A 20,296-nucleotide genomic window follows, 5' to 3' on the forward strand; every position below is an offset into this window, starting at 1 on the left:
ATGTTGGGACATCCTAGGTGAAGACTTATGGAAAGCTTTGGAAGCTTCTAGGAATGGAGGATCCCTCTTATCAGAAGTCAATCATACCTTCCTAGCGCTTATCCCCAAAAAAAGCATAAGTGAAGAACTAGGAGACTTCAGACCCATTGCTCTATGTAATACTATTTATAAAGTATTCTCAAAAGTTTTAACCAACCGTCTTAAAAGATTTCTACCTAAACTCATATCTAAAGAACAGGCAAGGTTTGGTCTAGGGAGATCCATCTTTGATGGTATCTCTATCATCCAAGAAACAATCCATTCGGCAAACAAAAACAACGAACCATTCATGCTATTAAAACTAGACATCCAAAAAGCTTATGATAAAGTGGATTGGAGATTTCTTTGCAAAACTCTCGACACTTTTGGGTTCTCAAAACAATGGATAAACATCATCTTTCAATATATGTCCACCCCAAAAATTTCCCTTCTCATCTATGGTACTTTGGAAGGCTTCTTCAATATATCAAGGGGGATCCGACAAAGAGACCTTATTTCCCCGTTTCTCTTTATCATTATGGCAGAATCTTTTGGAAGAGCAATCAAATCTACGCAACTCCACAACAAAATTAAAGAAGTAAAGTAACCAATAATGTGGAAAACACGACGCATCAACAGTTTGTTGACGACACAATCTTAGCAAGAATCAACTCCATGAATGAGGCTGAACACATGCAAAATATTCTAGAAACATATACTAAAGCCTTGGGTCAAACATTAATGTAGAAAAATCAAAAATCTTCTTCTTAAATACACCTACGGAAAGAGAAGATCACATATGCAACAAATTAGGATTTAAAAAGAGCACCTTACCATTTAAATATCTAGGAACATTCCTAAACAAAGGTAGCAACACCAATCAAGGATGGGATCACATCCTAAGAAAAATTGATAACCAAACTGAGATGCGGAAAGGAAGATGGCTGACCAAGGCTGAGAGCACAACAAAAATTAAAGCCATTTTATCAGCTATACCCACATATCAGCTCTCATGCTCACAAATACCTAAGAACATAAACCAAAAAATTGAAAAGAAATTAGGAGATTTCTTTTGGAATGGATTAGAGGATAAAAAGAAGGCAGCATTAATCAGCTAGGACAAAATATGCAAACCTAAAGAAGTAGGGGGTCTAGGAATCAAAAATCTAGAATGGAAAAATGAAGCGTGAGGAACTAAACAAGTTTGGAGAATGTATCAAGAACGAGACAGAAAATGGGCCAGAATCCTATATAACAAATACCTCAATCCATCAGACAGTGCCTCTTTATTCAGAACTAGAAAGCCCCCGAAGGGCTCTATAGCTTGGAACTTCTTAGTAAATTGCCAGCATCTGATAACCAAATATCTAACATGGGACATTGGAAGAGGTGAAGAAGCAATGTTCTAGGAAGATTCATGGAATGGGTACCCTCCTATAGATCTCTCAGAAGTTACCCTAGAAGCTAAAACTCACCTAAAGTCAATTTGGGGTGCAAAAGTGAAAGACTATATACAAATAATTTACTGAGTCAGAAACGTGCTGGAAATGGAAATCTCTTGCTAACTATGGGCTAAACCAGGCAGATCAAGAGATCTTAGAAAACATCCTTAAAAATCGTCCAATTTCAGTTAAAAACAGAGAGGATAGATTGATCTGGGCAGCCTCAAAGGATGGGATTTATAAAGTCAAAGAAGGGTATAGACTTATCACTAATTCTCAGAGATGGGAAGTAAGCACCCTCCCAATCAACCTATGTTGGGACTCAGCTAGGCTTCCTAAAGTAGGCATATTTCTATGGGCGGCCATCCAAAAGAGAATCCTAACAACGGATAGAATCCAAAAAATGGGAATCAAAGGACCCTCAAGATGTACTCTCTGTAAAGAAAGTGCAGAAACCGCAGAACATCTTCTATACCTTTGTAAATATACACAGAAATGTTGGAGGTGGCTCAAAAACAAACTCAACTGGACAGCCCCCCTAGCAAGTAATTGGCAAGATCAATTAATTGGTTGGCCAAAAGACCCAACCAATAAAGTATATAGAAAACATTGGAATATCATCCCAACTATCTTAAACTGGGAAATTTGGAAAGAAAGAAATAGACGTAATTTTCAAAATCAAGAACTTAACTCTCAAGCTATCTGCACAAAAATTGAAGACACAATTACGGAAGTTATGAATAGTGACTTAAGCAAAAGACCGAGAGAAGGATCATTCACAGAATGGGATGCCAAGATTAAAAAACTATGTCCTCACCTTATTAATCCTCCCCTCACAGATAAGAGGAAAAATAATATAGCCAGGAAAGAATGTAAATGGGCCCCCCGCTGAGTGGATAGAAAAAACTGAACTTCGATGGAGCCTTTAGAGGCAACCCAGGCAAGGCAGGAATAGGATGTATAATTAGGGGAAAAAAAGGAAACTAGCTAGCAAAAAGGGCAAAGCCGCTAGACATAATGACTAATAACATGGCAGAACTAGAAGTTGTAGAAGAAGGTCTAAAAATCTGTATTAACCTTAGCATTAAAAAGATCATAATCAAAGAAGACTCATAGATAATATTAAACGCTCTTAGGCAAGGGGGAACGCCAAACTGGATCATAAACTCCAAACTAGAAGCAACACTACAACTATTAGAAAAATTTGAAGAAGTAAGATTCTCGCATATCTACAGAGAAGGTAACATTGAAGCAGATAGCCTAGCAAACAAAGGTACAGATGGAGAAAATCAGTTATTATTTAATCAAAGCGAGCTAGGATAATTTTATTATATTCCCTTTTAATTTTCACCCCCAACTATCCTACGTATTCATGATTTTCCTAACTATCATTAAATCGGGCCTCGTACCAAAATTTGATGCATATCTTTCTCACGTGCCTTTAGTATCCACTTAATTATGAGATCAAGTGATGTAATCAAACCCTTGTGGGTGATGGTGTCATCATTTCAGGTTCTAGACTCTTCCCCCTTAGTCTATATTTAACAGTTTTCTGATCTGAAGTTCACATCTTGCGATCTCGGGTTTGTCATATAGCCTCCCTATGGATACTAACATTTGTTTGTATCATGCTCACGAAAACCGTACCATGGCTTTCTGCAGTCCTGTAAAACAAGAAAGATGGAATAAGATTTTTAGGCCGATAGATGACATGAGCCGTATTGCAGTCAATAGAGCATTGGGAGAGGGGGTATTTAATTACGATTATTCGTGGAGAACTAATAGCGATATCCTGGGGCAATGAGTAGGCTGCCTTGCCAAGGCGAAGGTTGAGAAATGGGATATTGTTAGGCTTAGCTACGATTTGTTCGACCCATGCTGACTACTAGGGCTAGAGATAGTTGTAGCCAACATTGATGAAAAGCTGAGAATCCCCTTGCCCGAAGCTTATATGGAACATGAATTGGGAAGCCCTGAGCTAGCAAGTAGCCCTAGGCGTCCATGTTTGGTCATCAGAGACAATATTCTCATTTTTAGAGAGTGGCCGAGGATGGAAGCAAGCATTCATTTCTTGCTAAGATGGAGAGGAATTATAGAAGATCCCGATAGAGATTGGCTTTTGAATTACTTGCGGGCCTTTGACGCATACATCCATCCGGATGCGGACCTCTCGAACTTGGAAGCAGTGGAATTTTGCCTCCCAAATTATGATAAATCCAGCAGAGGAAGGACTACCTACAAATTTCTGCCGGGTTCGAAGGCCAAAAACCTCCATGAAGCTTCAGAAGTTATTATGGCTTTCAAAAAACAGAATTAATAATAATAGTACAAGTACTAGGTCAATTTTGATGAATAATTCAGACCCAGTTTCGTATTGGGTATAGATTCTCTGTATTTTGATTAAGTTTACTTAATTTAGCCTGGCTGCTTTTTTCCCCTTTAGCAATAGTATAAAGTACATTATATGTATGTTGTATGGCTGCATTTTATAAGCAGTCCTTTAGCCGTTAGCATAAACACTTTCTCTGTTGTATATTTTATCAACTTCAGTTGTAAATGTCGCTATATGGAATACATTATACTCTTCCTTCCTTGTTAACACATTTCTTTATCATTTGTGGGTTGGCTTTGGTGGCCTCTGTGCATTCAACCTGCAATTCCTTTCCTGGTATTTCCTTTTGGGTTTGTCCTTGTTTCACGCGTATCCCTCATTCCACTTTCAAAGCAATATTTGGCACTTTCAGGCTTTTTAATATCTATTCTTTAGAACTTGAATTTAGATCGAAATAAGGACATCATAATTATTAAATTTACACTTAGATCTATCATTCGTTATTTCTCCTAAAGTTTCTAACACCCCTCATTTTTACATTTCATACTATTTAAATTTAACTCGTTAGAATATGATAACTAGAGTGATTTGTTTCCTCTTTTTCGACCGTTCTTAATACTGAGTATCATTTTTTGCACCCTTCGGGTTTTGTCTAGCCCTCCATGGATTAATGTGAAGGTTTTGATTTTACTCTAACTTTTAACTCTATCTGGTGGTTAGTTTGTGATGTCTTGTAGTAATCAGGGTGATAATTAATCCAAGACTGCATTCCTCATAAAGATCAAAGTTAAAAAGCATAACAACTCGCAAAGTATCATGTAATTTTTTGATTAATTTCTACTGGGGTATGCACCTTTTATTTATGTATAAGAATAGGACTACGGTCCCAAGCTAGACTGGAGGTTTTCTTGCTTCGTTCTTTCCTACCAGTGCCCGTCAAAACGGAGAAACTCTTGTAATTATTTTAATTTTATTAATATAATAGAAAGTTTCAGCCGTTTACCGATCAAAAAAAAATATTGTATGTTTTTTATGATTATTATTTATTTATTATTATAATACCTTTTTATTATTTTATTTTTTTATTATTATAATACCTTTTTATCATTTTTAATTCTGTAATATTTAAAGTTTTATTTTATTAGAAAAGGTTAAATAGAAAGATTGCTATTCTTTTATTTTAATTTTCTTTATTAGCAACAAAAAGTAAAAAAAATATTATACTCAATAATTGCCTCTACAAAGTTGCACACCCTCCCATAGTGAGGAATTAGGGTCATATATTTATATTTTTTAAGATTATATAAGGCAAATTTATTGTCGAATTCTTTTGCCTTGTCGAACTTTTTCTGAACTTCATAATTGTCAAACTCGAACCTTGTGACTTAGGTTGGACTAATAGTGCCCCAAGCCTAGCCCTGGGGTAGGGAGGGTCTTTCTTATCAAAAGATAGCGTGGGGATCGATATGGTCTACGGTTGGGAGGTTGAGCCTAAGCTAATGCTTCTCCTCTTATCCGAAAGTCGAGGCTTGCACAACCATTTCAAGACTCTCCAATTATAATTTGTATGTTCCTTCTCCATCCTTTGCTATGCATTTACTTTCTCTTGTGAATATCAAATATCATAGAATTAAAAATAATGATTTAAGTTCCTTTCTGTAAATATGATAGAAAACAGTTATTCCAGTTGGTAGTTATTTCAGTTGAATGTTAAATTTAGTTAATTTCCCATGATTGATAATTAAGTTGATGTATTACTTTCACACCTACGTTAATTTAGATTCTAGTTCTACTCTTCTTAGTTAAGAAAATTTGTTTGCTACAAGTTCCCACTTGGCCACATCCATAAGTTGTGTTGTAGAGTTCTTCCATGTCTTAGTTTCATCCCACTACTTCTACTAGTACTAGCGTGTCTACTTCCTCTCCTTCTAGTGGCCCTGGTAAAGCTTTGATCCTAGAGTTTAGAAATCTAGTTGTATTTATATTTTGTCACACACTACTCCTAGTTTGAGAGCATGCCTTGGAGTAAGGAGGTCCATGATGCAGCAAAAGAAGTAGTTTGCAAGTTCTGTACTTTCGCAACGTTCCATTTGTTGCAACTAGGCAATTCTTTTTATTTGAATGTTTTAAATTTAAAATTTATAGTTTATTTTGTCTAATGAGTTTTTATAATTCTATTACACATTATTATCTTATTTAATCTATTTGCAACATGTCTCCTTATTGGCAAGGCATGATAGATGTGATAACCATTTGCGTGGTGGGGTTTAAAGCCCCTACTTATGATGAGTTAAGGGGTCCATTTTTGTTAGAAATAGTTGATGATTTAAAAGTTTAATTACACAACCAACAATTTTTTTGGAGCAAAAAGGGTTACACCATCATGCCAAAAGGTTGGACCAACAAGAGGAATAGGAAACTCCTAAATTTTCTTGTTTTTGCAAAGGTGATTGATCATTCTACTTCCCTAAATGAATTGAATAATTTGCATTCAATTTAGTGAATAATATTTGAATTTTCTAATTTAGGATTTATTGATTTATCATTAATTTTGATTTATTGTCAAGGTCCACCATGTTCCTTGAGTCCATTGGTTTTTCCTCACATATCAAAAGTGTCACACTTAAGTGAGGCTATTAGGGAAATCATAGATCAAGTGGAGGAAGAAAATGTAGTTCAAGTGGTGATGGAAAATGCAACAAGTTAAGTTTTTGTAAGTAAACTTTTGATGGAAGCATTTTTTGGTCTCCATGTATGACCTAGTATTGAAGGATTTTGGCAAGCTTGAAGGGATCAAGATTGTGCTGATAAGGCCAAAAACATTTGCACGTTTATCTACAATCATGCATTGGTCCTCAACATAATAAGGCATATACCAATCAGAAGGAGTTGGCTTGTCTTGGAATCACAACATTTGCCTCAAATTGTATCACTCTCAAACCCTTGATGTAGTCAAAGGCAGTTTTGGGGTCCATATTTGATGGTGAGTAGACTTCCTCAACCTATGCTACAACCATTGTAGGGATTGATGTGGAAGATTCCATTTTTTATGAGCCATGTTTTTGGACCTTGTTGGTGTAATTAAATATTCACTAATTACACTTTACTTAAGCTTACTTAAGCAAATGCATTGCATAGTACTTTCCATATGAAACACCTAGGAGTTTGCACCTATTTTTGAACATGGTGCAAGAGAAGTTCCAATTTAGATAGTGATAGTTGTTATCACATTCCATTTTAGGTGTGAGATCCACCTTTAGCACTTGTATCACATTATCATTCTCCATATATTACACATACGTTATTGCACATTGGACGATGATCCACCTTTGGTGAACATGTGATTCCGCATTATGTGGGTGATAACTTATCTACTCCTAATCATCAACTCTTATCACCTTGCCTATATAAGCAGACAAGTCTACATTGTAAATAATTCCGGTTGAATCAATCTATCCATGAATTATGGCAATGGAATCTAGTCAAAGTATTATCATTCTTGCATCTTAAAGCAATTGTCTTCTCAATCTCTTCTAGAAGTTATCTTGGTCTTTCATTTGATCCTAGAGATCGTGCAAGTAAATTTTTAATAAATTCTACATTATGTTTCAATTTTAATTACATTTATATTCTTTTTGTTTGTGATTTTCTTTATTTCACACTTACTATTAATATTTCACCATATTTTATGGTCACTAAGCCCCTCATAGTTCTCCTACAAGATGTTGATGGGGAAAAGCCTGCTATGGGCTACATTTATGAGGGCATAGATAGGGACAAGCAAGCCATTAGATTTGTATATGAAGGAGATGAGAGTAAGTATCGTCCCATTTAGATGATATTTGATAGGAGATGACACCTCCAGCCTCACAAGCCAATCCATGCAACAACTTATTACCTCAATTTGGCATACAATTTCTATTCTAATTTCAAGGTGGATGACGAGGTTCTTACTGGACTCTATCCAATGTTAGAGTGGATCTACTAGCACTATGGATATCGTAACTACACTTCGCAAGATAGAGACATGTGATAAGGAAATATTCACTAGTCAAATGTGCAAAGTCACTCAAATATAATTGCAGCCAAGAAAAAATATGCGTTAAATGGATTTTTTGATTTTATAATGTATTCTTGAAGTTGAAAATGAGACTGTTTTCTTTTTCTTTTTCTTATCTCAAATAGATGGTGGCTAATGTTTGGTGCTAAAACATAAAACCTTCAAAGAATTGACATCCACGTATTGAGCCAGCCATGCAATGCTTCAGGTTGTGAGTGCAATTGGAACATGTTTGAGCACATTTGTTTAAAAAGGAGTTGTAGATTGTCTGTGGAGAGGTTGAATGATCTAGTATTTGTTCATTACAACCTTCATCATAGAATGAGATAGATTTTGGATAGTTACTCCCCACCGATCACACTAGAGGAGGCTGACCCAAAATCTAAGTGGATCACTAAGCCTATGAATCCCATCTTTATTTACAAGGACCTTGAGTGGATTGACCATGTGGATAGAGAGGTTGACGCTATCACCATGGCGGAGGAGGTTGAAGCACATTCAAACACAAGCACAAGTACAGTCAATGTTGATCAGAGTGCCATCTCACAAGCACAAATAGTGGTGATTCATTCATCTAGGACCTATCGTAGACACCTTTGTGAGAGGGGTGCAGACTCCTCTAAGGTTGAGGCTAAGGCTGAGCGATATATGTTTGGAATATTTGATGTCATGGATTCCATATTTCATGAGTTTTATAAACATTTGACAATATTTATAATTTTATATATCTAAGTTTGCTTATTTCTTCAGCTAAAGTTTGTGTTTATACTATATGATTGATGTATACTTGTGTATGTGATCAAATTAGCTTCTAGTTCTATTTATTGATATTATGATGTCCTTAACATTCACTCAACGAAGGGTGCATGTAAATCCTTTAAAATCTCTAAATTTATTTAGTTGTTTCACTTTGTTGAGCCCTCTATCCCCAGTTGGTTCAGCCTTGCCGAGTTTGAATCTAGGAACTTTAGTAAATAAGTATTATCAAGTGTGGCCCAAGCATCTAGGTTCCTCCCACAAGAAGTTGGGTTGAACCAAATGGCAAACTATAGACCAGCATTGGACTCGAACAGAAATAGAATCTCAGCCTCAAACAAGGGAACCCTGTAACTTAGCCTGAGACAATTAATCCCAAACAATTTTAATTTGCCTCTATAATCCTAGCTTTTTGACAAATCAATATTCCCCTTTTTTGTTGAAGAATCTTCATAGAAATCTTATTTTGGGAAAAAGATAGTGTCAATTTGGTGTACATGTACTTCATAAATCATATTCTCCTTTGAAGAAGCCTTCTTTGTTGTACCAAACATTGCCTTGCACCTAATGGGACCTACCATGATTAATCGGGTGATAAGAGTAGGGTTCTTGGCATCTTGTACACCTATGCTAGACTCACCAAGACATGTCACTAAGACATGCCCAATAAAATATATAATGCACAAAAATGCCAAAAATGGCCTAAAATGGGGTTGATGTATTTCGAAAAATAAATAAGGAAATTTCAATAATAAAATTATTATTTTTTGAAAAAAATAGCTCTGATATAATACTATGGTAAAATAATGAATGTGTTATTAAACAAAGATCATAAATGATCTATATATACAAGTATAAACAAGAATGTTTCTATAGCAAACAAAGAGAGAGAAATAGAATCTATGGCAAACAAAGAGAGAAATAGGAACATTCTAAAGAGAGAAACATAAAGAGAAAGTTTCCATATTGAATAGAAAGAGAATATGGAAATATAGAAGAAGAATGAACGTTAGAAATTGAAATAAATTTACAAAAGAGAGACAAAAAAACGAGAGATTTAATTCTAATAGCATCAACACATAAAGCAATGATTTAACTCTAATAGCATCAACACATAAAGCAATCATGTATATATAATTGAGGGACTCTTCATAACAAAACCAAAGGTCTCTTCATATTTCTAAATGCATGACCCTTCACATGACACATGTCACTTCATATAATATTATAGCAAATATTATCATGAATATCTTCTCTAGCTCTAAACACAATCCATAGATATTACCTCAATTTCAATATATATAGCAAAACCAGAGATAAAAATATCTATCACAGCTACAATCTTCATCACTCCCTCTTACCACAAGAGAGATCTTTAGTATAGTAGGCACACAGTCGCCTATGTGTGTTCAAAAATTTGTTTGCAAGAAATCTGGAACCCAACTAGGGTTTCTCAGCAACCGTTCTCTCTGTCAATCACATTTTGCTACTAGCAAATCCACAAGGTTTTTTGCAATCGTTTTTATTGGATGTACATCATTCTTCTGAAAATCACAACTTGATTATGTGCTTCTTTTTCTTTAAATCGTGGTCATTTTGCTTCATTCTAACTCATGTTTTTCTGGTCACATGTTTTTTCAACCTGCAACCATAGATTTTTAAAGCCTTCTTTCTGTGATTTCTAGAGTAGTCAGTCTGCATTTTTTAGATCCTTTTTTTTTGTACTCACGATGTATAAAAAACGTGTTTCTCTGTGATTTTCAACTTGTTTTTTGGTCGATCTTTGTTGCTTTCATGCCATCTACAGTTTCTAAAAACCCTTTGTCTCTGATCTGCACCTAGACACTCAGCTTGAACCATTCTTTTACAGAAACCTACAATTTTTTGAAGCTTTTTCAAAAACAGGTAGGCTTTTGGAAGAAACCCTTAAATTCTTTGTTGTATAGAAAAAATAATTGCAGATTCCTTGCAGTTTATTCATAAGCTCAACTGGATCAATCTCAATTTTTTTTGGGTACATCATTTTCTGTGCCTCAATTTTTGGGTTTGTCGATTCAAAATCTAACATCAAATTCCTTTTAGATCTCTTTTGAGCTCTCTTCAAGGTGTCTTTAATATTTTTTGGGGTTTGCTTCAAAAAACATGTAATGGCATCTCTCACTAATCTTCTACTAGAAAGCAATGAAGGATTCAACAGAAAGAACTACAATACCTAGAAGTAGAGAATGGTGATGATCTTGGAGTATTGTTGCCTTGAGCTGATTGTTCTAGGTATTGAGACTCATCCTACCATAGTTGATGCTACTCAAGAGAAGTTTGATAAGCGTAACCGTGAAGTTGGTATGCTCATTAAGCTTTCAATTAATGATGATCAGTTACCTCAAGTGTCGTCTAGCAGGACAACTGCAGAGATCTAGACCACATTGAAGGATCTCCACGAGACCTCAGACCAAAGCAGAGCTTTCTTTCTAAAGAATCAGCTATTCTCTACTATTATGGATGAACACATGTCCTTACAGGAACATCTTCTGAAGATTAAGGACATCAAAGATCGGGGATGACCCCGCAGTGTGACAGTTAAGTCACGAGCCTCAGTAGCAAGAGGTCTTTGGTTTGATTCCTAGTGGTTTGCCCATTTCAAGTGTTATCTGCGGGTGTTGATGCCCAACTTTATCTGTGGGTGTTGATACCCGTGTTTCCTTCCGTCGACAGTTGGTGTGCAGTTTCAGTGCACTTCGTCAGGTGTATCCACTTTCCACCGTTTGAGCCGCTTCTTCGGGTCTTCTCTGTTCCGCACACTTTCGTGCCTTGCTAAGGTGGAGTACTGGTCATTAGCGTTGGGAGATGTAAGGAGGTGGTAGTTAATTACCTTGGAGGGATAAGGAGGAAGATGCTATGGAGTGATAAGGCATCGTTGACTGACTACAATAAATTTATCGGTATGATATGATGTGTTGTGCGGTTTATATAATAGAATGTGGTGTTAATGTCTATTCATTGGATTATAGAAATGTAATGTTCTACCAAGGGGATGGGGTCAATGTAATGTTCTACCAAGGGGATGGGGTCCCCTAGATGTGACCCCAACGTTTCAATAAATAATAATGTTACCAATCAAAAAAAAGGACATCAAAGATCAGCTTGAGGCCATTGATCATACAATGAAGGAAGAGGATATGGTAGTCATTACTCTAAAAAATCTACCACAATCCTATGAGCACTTGTTTGAGATGCTCAGTATTACTGCAACTAATGTTGACCTCAAATTTTCAAAATTGTGCACCAAACTTTTGCAGCATGATCGTTGGAAACAACAGTTTTGTAGAAGCTCTCCTTCATCCTCCTCTAAACAAGCAGCATTTACAGCCCAATCCTTTCACAAGGATAAAGGCTCATCTCAATCATTTGCTCAGTCTCAGGATAGCTCCAAGAATAAGCAAATTCAGTGCAACTATTGCCACAAATTTGGTCATGTGATCCAAAATTGCAAGACTCGCATTGCTTCTGAACAACAAAAGCAAGTAGGGTCTCAGCCACAAGCCCATATTGCAGAACATACAGAGCTCACTGATCAGCCTGAGGTTCATTGATCGGCATGAGTTTGCTTTTTACATCTTTTGAGGATTCACTTGCAAACTTTTGTTTTGAAGTTAGATTGACCATTAAGGAAGGATATTAGAATTAGATTTGACAAGTATGAGGCAATCATCATAATCCAATCTAATCCGGCTAAGCATCAGAATCACGGCCAAGCGGTGCTCCCAAGAGTTCCATCTGTGGGCTTGGGTGGGGGGCTACTAGAGAGTGGCCAGATTGAGCATTCTGCAAGATTACCCGAGGATCGCAAGACTAAGAATTCTGGCCCAATGACTTTGCACACTCATCATTCCAAGAGGGCCTCAGTTTTAAGAAAAAGTGAGACCCAATCTGCTTGATTTATTAAATGTATTCTTTTGTTATGATATTATATTAGGTTTATTAATATTTACTAATGTATAATTAAACACTATATTATATTTGTTTTTAATTACTATTATAATTTATTTGTTTATATTATGATACTTTCCAACAAGGGTATCAAGCAGAGAGAAATAAATAGAATATGTAAAGTATGTTCAAAATACAGTTAGTCTGCATAGTATAATATTTATTTTTATTTTTTTTAATTCTTTTATTGACAAACCCAAAACGAACCCAAACCCAGTCCAAAAAAAATTGAGCGAATGTTGAACCAAATGTCGAATCCACATCCGAACCAAAATCCGAACCGGCAACTTAGCCAATAAATCTTTGAAAATATATAAAACTCAGCAATGTAACATTATTATCACACCAACAAGGATTTTACAAGATCAGAACAATCAATATTAGTTCAGAAGCCAAGTACAAATTATACAAACTATCACAGTCAATATCAAACCAGATTTGACAAAAATGAATAAATGAATATTTAGGTTAGTATAGTCCAAAAATGACGAGTTCTTGGATTAGCAAGTCTAGTATCTGAGTACAAGCAGAGGGAATGTTCGCCAAAAGTACATTGATAAAAATAAAACTTTACACTGCAGCCTCAGAATAATAGAGTGAATTGGATGGTTTTCTGCTGTAACTGTGCCCCTACAATCTGCAAACTCTAGAAAATTTCTGAACTGCAACTCGAATGATATTAATTCCTAATCGCTAAACTACCTGCTGAAACTCCTGAATTTTATCCAATTTCAGAGTTAAAAACACCTACTGAAATCTGAAAGAATTTGTGCCCAATTTCACTAGAGATGTTCAGAGGTTGTCATTCTTGAAACTCTCATGATCAGTTTTCATACGCTGGATTGAATGAACAAAGGTTGAAAATGAGGGTTGAAAATAGGGAAAAAAATCTAAATGTGTTGACATCCACTTCTTTCAATAGTTTTCTGTATCCTTAGGACAGTAGCTGCTAACCCTATCGGTTCTCCTCATTACCCTCTTTACTTATTCCTATAAAATGATAAAGTTTATTGTCAGTGAGGCCAGCCAATTTTTGGCTCAACATTTTAATATTATATCAATAAACCAGGCAGTTATCTTTCTTTCAGATTTTCAGGTTTTTCTATTCTTTGGCTACATAATAACATTAAATGAAATTAATATTTCTTTGCCATCTCATCCGGAAGGCGAACATGACAAAAGCTGAACAAAACTATGCTAGTAATCTTGAGAGGCTCATTTGTTCTACAATCTTTCAACATTAGTCATACAAAGAGATTATTTTTTAAAATTAAGGGCATTCCATAGCCAGCTTACCCCAAATTCATCTATGCAAACTAACCAATGGGTCAGGTTGTTTGCAAGATGATATAAAATGATAAATGTGATCAAACATCAACAATTGTAAAGTGCTCACTACAACAGGACTGTGTTATGAATTTCATTTATGGAAAAAAAATTCAAAAACAATGAGATGTGGGAAGGCAAAAGGGCAAATATATAAAAAAGGAAGTTTGGAAATTTAGATAATGAAGAACTAAAGAAGATTAAATGAGGAATTATGACACTCAAAAATTCAAACCTTAGATATATGCACCCCAAGGCTTCGATGTATTCCTGAGCATTGAATGCATACAAAGATCCCCAAGTTCACACTTGCCCACCGTGGTCCCCTGCATTATTAACTAAATATAAATTTTCCTCTAAAAAAACAAATTAAGTTATCAGTAAACATGTTTTACAGAATCTGAGCTTACATTCAAAATTTCTGAAACGTGTAAAACCTGTTTCTAACAGTACACGGCTTGATCATACACAGAATCTATGCAATTGAACAAAGACAAGATCCCATGCTATTTGATTCAGTCTGCAATGTGTATCACTCAAATAACAGACAGAATATAATCCTCAAAATTTAAAATCAAGTTCACTTCAATGAGTGTAAAAATATAAAACTTGTGTGTTGCTGAGTTGTGCTCCATCTCATTCTAAATCATAAAAGATTTCAAAATCAAATTTAGCATGGGGCTCAAATCAACCCTCAGAGGAAAGATCAACTAGGAAACCGAAAAAATGAAGAACATCCTCTTGTATATAAGCACTAGGAAACCGAAAAAATGAAGAACATTCTCTTGTATATAAGCACTATCCAGCTACTAGGATTGCATAGATTCCTGTTCATGCATAGTTTCAAATTTCAAAATTCTCTTCACCTAGCTTGTTGCTAATCTAGCAAATATCCAAACACAAGCTATGTGAACATCTTTAAACATCCAAACAATTTTTTCCTAGACAGAGTGAAATAAGTAAATTTGGCCCAAATGGCATACAACATATACATTTAAGAAAATAAAAATGCATGGAAAAAATGTGTACATTTTTTTTATTTGTAGACATTGAGAATGAATATCATATATATGGCACTAAAAGAAAAATAGTATCTTCATATTTATCGAACAAATACCTGCTTTTGCAATCTGCGCATTCTCTGTTTTCAGGTAGCTTTAAAAGTCCTTCGAGTATCTGCAGCATGCCAATAATAATGAATGTGAACTCCACAGAAGCTCAATCAGATAGAATAACTAACCACTGTCTTTACAACAAGTTATCAAGACTAACCAAAGTTAAGACTAAAAGAAATCTCTCATTCATGTCTTTTCATTACATTCAAAGGAAATGTTGATGAATTTACCATTTTACTTCAGAAAAATTCGAAATCTAGAAAAGCATTAAATTTTCAGTCAGTAGTTATCATGATTAATTCTTCCACAGAAGTTAGCTACTCAGCTGAATTTTAAAATAAGTTCCCAGGAACTGCCCTTTTTTCTAGGAAAAGTTCTGTATTTAAACTTAAGTAAAATTAGTAATACAAAAAGACAGTCAATAAAAAATAATAATGCAAAAAAGGGTTGATAGCCTGTGCACAAGCTTCACCCTATAGCATCTTTAACCCATTGTTTTTTCAAAATAAAAAGATTATATTGAGCCCTGATTTTCATAAATATATCTGTTTATATAACCTAAATTGAAAAAACCTAGAAGACATGTGACCACCCTCCACCATAAGCAACTTGTATATTTTGGGCAGCTCCCGACACCATCACAACAGACAAACTTAATAAAAAGATACACAGGTCAGGAAGACAAAAGACTATGCTGGACAGCAACATGCAGACTATCAAACCTTCTTCTTTTTTGCCCAAATGGCCATGTCCCAAGCTGTGGTTATTCTGCAGATGTTGTTCCACTGCAAACAAATTAACTCTTTATGTCATTGTAGTTTCCTTCCATCTGCTCCACTTCTCACATCAATAGGCATCCAGCCCTGTTTCAATCCTTTAGTTGTATTTCCCAGTATGTTTACCATTCCAAAATGGATTCCTTTAGCTATTTTTTACTTTGAGCTTGTGATGCACAGAGCTCAAAAACTTACACCTGTTTTGTAAATCCAAATTTAAATCCTGACCACCAGTTAGGCTTTCCAAGCTGCCACTACAGATCACCAACCCAAAAATGTGCTATCGCAACAGCCAAATCCAGAATGAATGCTCAGTGCAGACCCACCAACCCAAGGAATCATTTGACCACATATGAGAAAAGAGGGGCCAACTGCCAGATCAAAAATATCCCAATTGCATCATTCTTGTATACCCAATAGGAACAGTTTGCCCTACCCATATGGGTGTTGGCTGAAATTACCCAGAACACCTTGTATATTATTATCCTCCTCTCCCCCACACAATCTGGTATGTACTTTTAAGTTTTACATCATCCTGCATCTACTTGGAAGTGTCAAAGTTCCAAAGGTTATGTGTGTTCTATACCTACTCTACATACTTAGTTACCCATACTAGTCACTCCCCTCATATTCCTTAAATCTACCTTGCCCCACATTCAAAATTCAACATTTCTGTCTAAATCACAGTCTGTGACTCTGGACACTGTAAAAAGATTGTCTTTCTATTTTTAGTTTTTATATGCCTTTCTTGCCAGACAATGTACTTCTCTCTATCCACAACATGATTGTTGATTGAAAACAATGTGTGGACTTAAACATGTATCACTGTTGACCATGAGATACATCACTCTGTTAAAACTCACATTGTCAATATCAACCTCAACAAAATCATTATTGGAACCTCGGACCTTGCCAAGAAATTGTGCAGCGTCCAAATATTTGATTTCTGAATAACTTAACAGTTCTGATTACTTACAGTAAAAATGCTTTAAATTATAGTATCCTGAAGTGAAGAAGCAGGCTTGAAGCTCTAAGATGAGAGGGTCACGTATTGTTATAATTATTCATATGTCAAATAGTCAATTACAAGAATGGATGTGTCATTGGATTAGAATCACTGTTTGTTGAATGTATAAACAGCTTTTACACATTTGTGAATATACAGCATACTTTACTAAGAGATGGTTTGCTTTAACCAAGACGCATTTTATGTGACAGTTAAACTGAGGCTCACAATGAATTTAATCCTCCCGATTGATAATAAATAAATAAAATTTAAAAATTGGAATTCCCTGCTGTATTTTTTTGTCTAAGATTCTGACTTCATGAATTTTAGTGCTTTTGTGATTTTTTGTTAATATTATTAATTTTGTTGCATAGTCATAATTTTCTCAATCTTTGTCATATGTAAGATAAAAGAATTACAACATACTATTCCTTGCACATTTTAATTTTATCTTTTCCTTTATAACACTTTTGTTTAAATTATTTAAAAATCTCTATTTCTTTTCAATATTTTATGTTATTATTTTTTTTAATTTCTTGTTATTTAAAATTTATAGGGGAAATAGTTTAGTTTATCTTTTCCTTTCTGTGTATACATGGGTGTTAAACTAAAGGTAATGAGACGAGAAACACTGAATGACTTACCATCCAAAACTATTGAAAAGACAATACTTGGAGTTCTAAAATGTAATGGGATGTGAAAATCTTCAAATATAAAATGAAAAATATATGTGTGTGTGTCATAATATAAGAATAGAGATAATGAGATAGAGGAACACTGGATTACTTACTGTCCAAATCATAGATGGAAGACTATGAAAAACTCACCAAGACATTTTGTCAAATTTAGTGACGAAGATTCGGCTGTGTAAAAAAAATTGCCCAGACTCAAAAAATATATATATATATATATATATTTTGTGTGTATGTGTGTGTGTTGGGGGGGTGGTATAGCTTCCACACCCCCTCTATAATTGGGTTCTTGTCACATCTAATACCTTGTGCAACTTGCACTGCTACCCCTCAAACCTGTTGGGGCCTCCACTCCATAACACGAACTAGTTATTGGGATCTCTATTAATATAATAAATTTGAATACAATGAGAATTGAGAACTTAGACAGCTAATTTTTCCACTTGAGGATGTAATTTTGTACTCAATTTGTATTCAAACCAATCAAATTTGATAGAAACCACTTTTGTACTCATAATGGACTCATTGGATACATCTTATCATTAAAAGCAATTTTTTAGTTTCCATTTATTTGCCAAGTTTTTGCCAATCTTTGGAAAGTCTTGAGTTTTCCAACTATGGTCCAAATGATGACCCAACTTTAGTACTCTTTTTCTCTATGCTGAAAAGACAAGACTCGGAGCTTTAAAATGCAATGGGGTGTGAAAATATTGGAATGTGTATTTAGATGTTAGCGTTAATATGAGATTGGATTATAATTACCAGTTGAACCATGGTTAAATAACACTTACAGTCGTGAATATAAAATTACTTTATCGAGCAATGGTTTATTTCAAGGCCAAATCAAGCTACTAAAAGAGCACGGCCAAGACTTGCCAAGTATGCAATCCGTGTTCTTAAGGTGGTTATGGCTAATACTTGTCAAATATATGGCCCTTTGAATGATATTAGTACGTACGAATAAATAAATAATTTACCAGAGAATCTTATGTTACTGTTTTTATCTGTGTTGAGCTCCACGATGATCCTAAAATTTCAGACATGGTATGACAGCTTCCCCAGTCACAAATGGAAGGTAAAGATTTGGCATCTGAAAATTCTGAGGTGCACCTTGTAATGTTATGCCATGAGAACCTACAGAATCACAAACAAAAAATAAAAGACTTGGGATCTGAAAATTCTAAATGAGGCACGTCTTGTAGTGTCCTTATACACAATTGTTCATGAAGCATTGTAAGCTTACACATATTTCAAGTAAATTCTCAAACCATGGACTAACCACTTCCTCTCATGTCTCAATCAAATGAGAGACACCGCTGATATTGTTTAATTGCATTGAGTAATATTACCGTCAATTGTGCTGAGTCTGATATAAAAAATGTCATTCGTATGCAGCTGCAATTTAATCAATTTCTTAATGAATGTATGTTGGGTCAGATACATTGCAAGCAATGCAGCTGTTAGCAGCTTTACACTAGAGACCATAACACATTTTTTTTAATGGGTCCATTTGCAGATATTGTAGATGTAGCGTTTAGACATGTAAGCCATGGTTGAAATGTGTTAATGTTATAATTTTGTCAGATAAATTATATTATATACATGTGAGATATATAAATAATATATCGCAAATATTATATATGAAATAATTAACTTATGTTAAGAGTGTGTGTGTGTGTGTGTGTGTGTTGTTATATTACTATTATAATATACTGAGGGTATATTTTACTTGTGTTATAACTATAACTAATGTAAGTTAATATATCAAAGAGACATGTCTCTCCATGCCTCTTTGATCTCATATATATTCACTCGTATAGTAACTTGGAAAACACGTAAAAATATCCACAAGTGCTATTACAGGTTACAGAAAAGTTTAATCGATCGTATTTCACTAACATGGTATCAGAGCAGTTGACAATCTTGAAAAATATATTGACTTAATCTATGAGTTGTATAATTCTGAAATTATTAAGGTTTGAGAATGAAATATTATTCCTGTGCATCTATTATTTTTCTTTAAAATATTATTTCACTACTAATGTTATATGTGAGGGAAGCTAAGTTCGATCAGTAAATTCATTGAAGAATCGGTGCATTTGAAGCCTTATTGCTTTCAAATTTGTATTGAGTTGCAATCTAAGCATCTACAGATTGTAAAATCAAAAGGGTGAGTCTTTATTGTGAAACGATGTTGATGCTCAGGCAGAAGTTAACTGTCTAGCACCGCTTCAATATTACAGATGCCTTGTCTCATCACTGCAATGTATAGCAACTGGAGTACTGATTTATATTAACATGCATTATAGTATCCGGACAATATCCTGATGCAGCAGGCATTGAAGAAGCACAAGATGAAGTAATTGGGCTTCTGTGAATCGAAGTTAATCCTTCAAGAACAGTTATGGTTATCTGCGACACCGGCGGCATTGGAAATACAACTCTTGCTAATGCTGTGTATAGTAAGCTTGACCTTATCTCCTATAAATTTTGCAGGCTCAATATGGAGGAAAGTTGTTCGCAGAATCATCTCAAGGCACTGCATGAGCAAATTCTGCTTGATTTGTTAAACATAGGAAATACCTTGAGAAACTATGTGGAGGGTCAAATAACATTGAAAGAATAATTTAAAAGAGTTGCTCAGCTTGTATTTATGTTTATCAATAATGCATTGAAAGGAGATGATCAGAGCCAGGTTGCAATTCTAAGAGATTAATTTTTATGCAAATGCACGTTGATAAGGGTTAACAATGAATATGAGAAGCATTATGAAACTCTGCGGTCTC

General features: G+C 34.9%; 1 protein-coding gene across 3 annotated transcripts in view; it reads right to left on the reverse strand.

The window, feature by feature from the left end:
* Nucleotides 1-20,296, reverse strand: part of LOC149533938 (ADP-ribosylation factor GTPase-activating protein AGD5-like) — a 60,666-nt gene that overhangs the window by 30,042 nt on the left and 10,328 nt on the right. For all 3 annotated transcript variants that reach the window (XR_016358131.1, XM_089807654.1, XM_089807653.1), the window contains exons 2-3: nucleotides 15,039-15,097; nucleotides 14,157-14,247 (exon numbers count right to left, since the gene is read on the reverse strand). Coding sequence is in view for 2 of the 3 variants with exons in the window: in XM_089807654.1 (XP_089663780.1) it covers nucleotides 14,157-14,247; nucleotides 15,039-15,097 (150 nt within the window). In the remaining variant the exon portion in view is untranslated. The remainder of the gene's footprint in view (nucleotides 1-14,156; nucleotides 14,248-15,038; nucleotides 15,098-20,296) is intronic.

The sequence above is a fragment of the Cupressus sempervirens genome, chromosome 10, assembly GCF_028749045.1.
Source record: "Cupressus sempervirens isolate cs-2001-9-10 chromosome 10, ASM2874904v1, whole genome shotgun sequence".
Classification (NCBI taxonomy): Eukaryota; Viridiplantae; Streptophyta; class Pinopsida; order Cupressales; family Cupressaceae; genus Cupressus; species Cupressus sempervirens.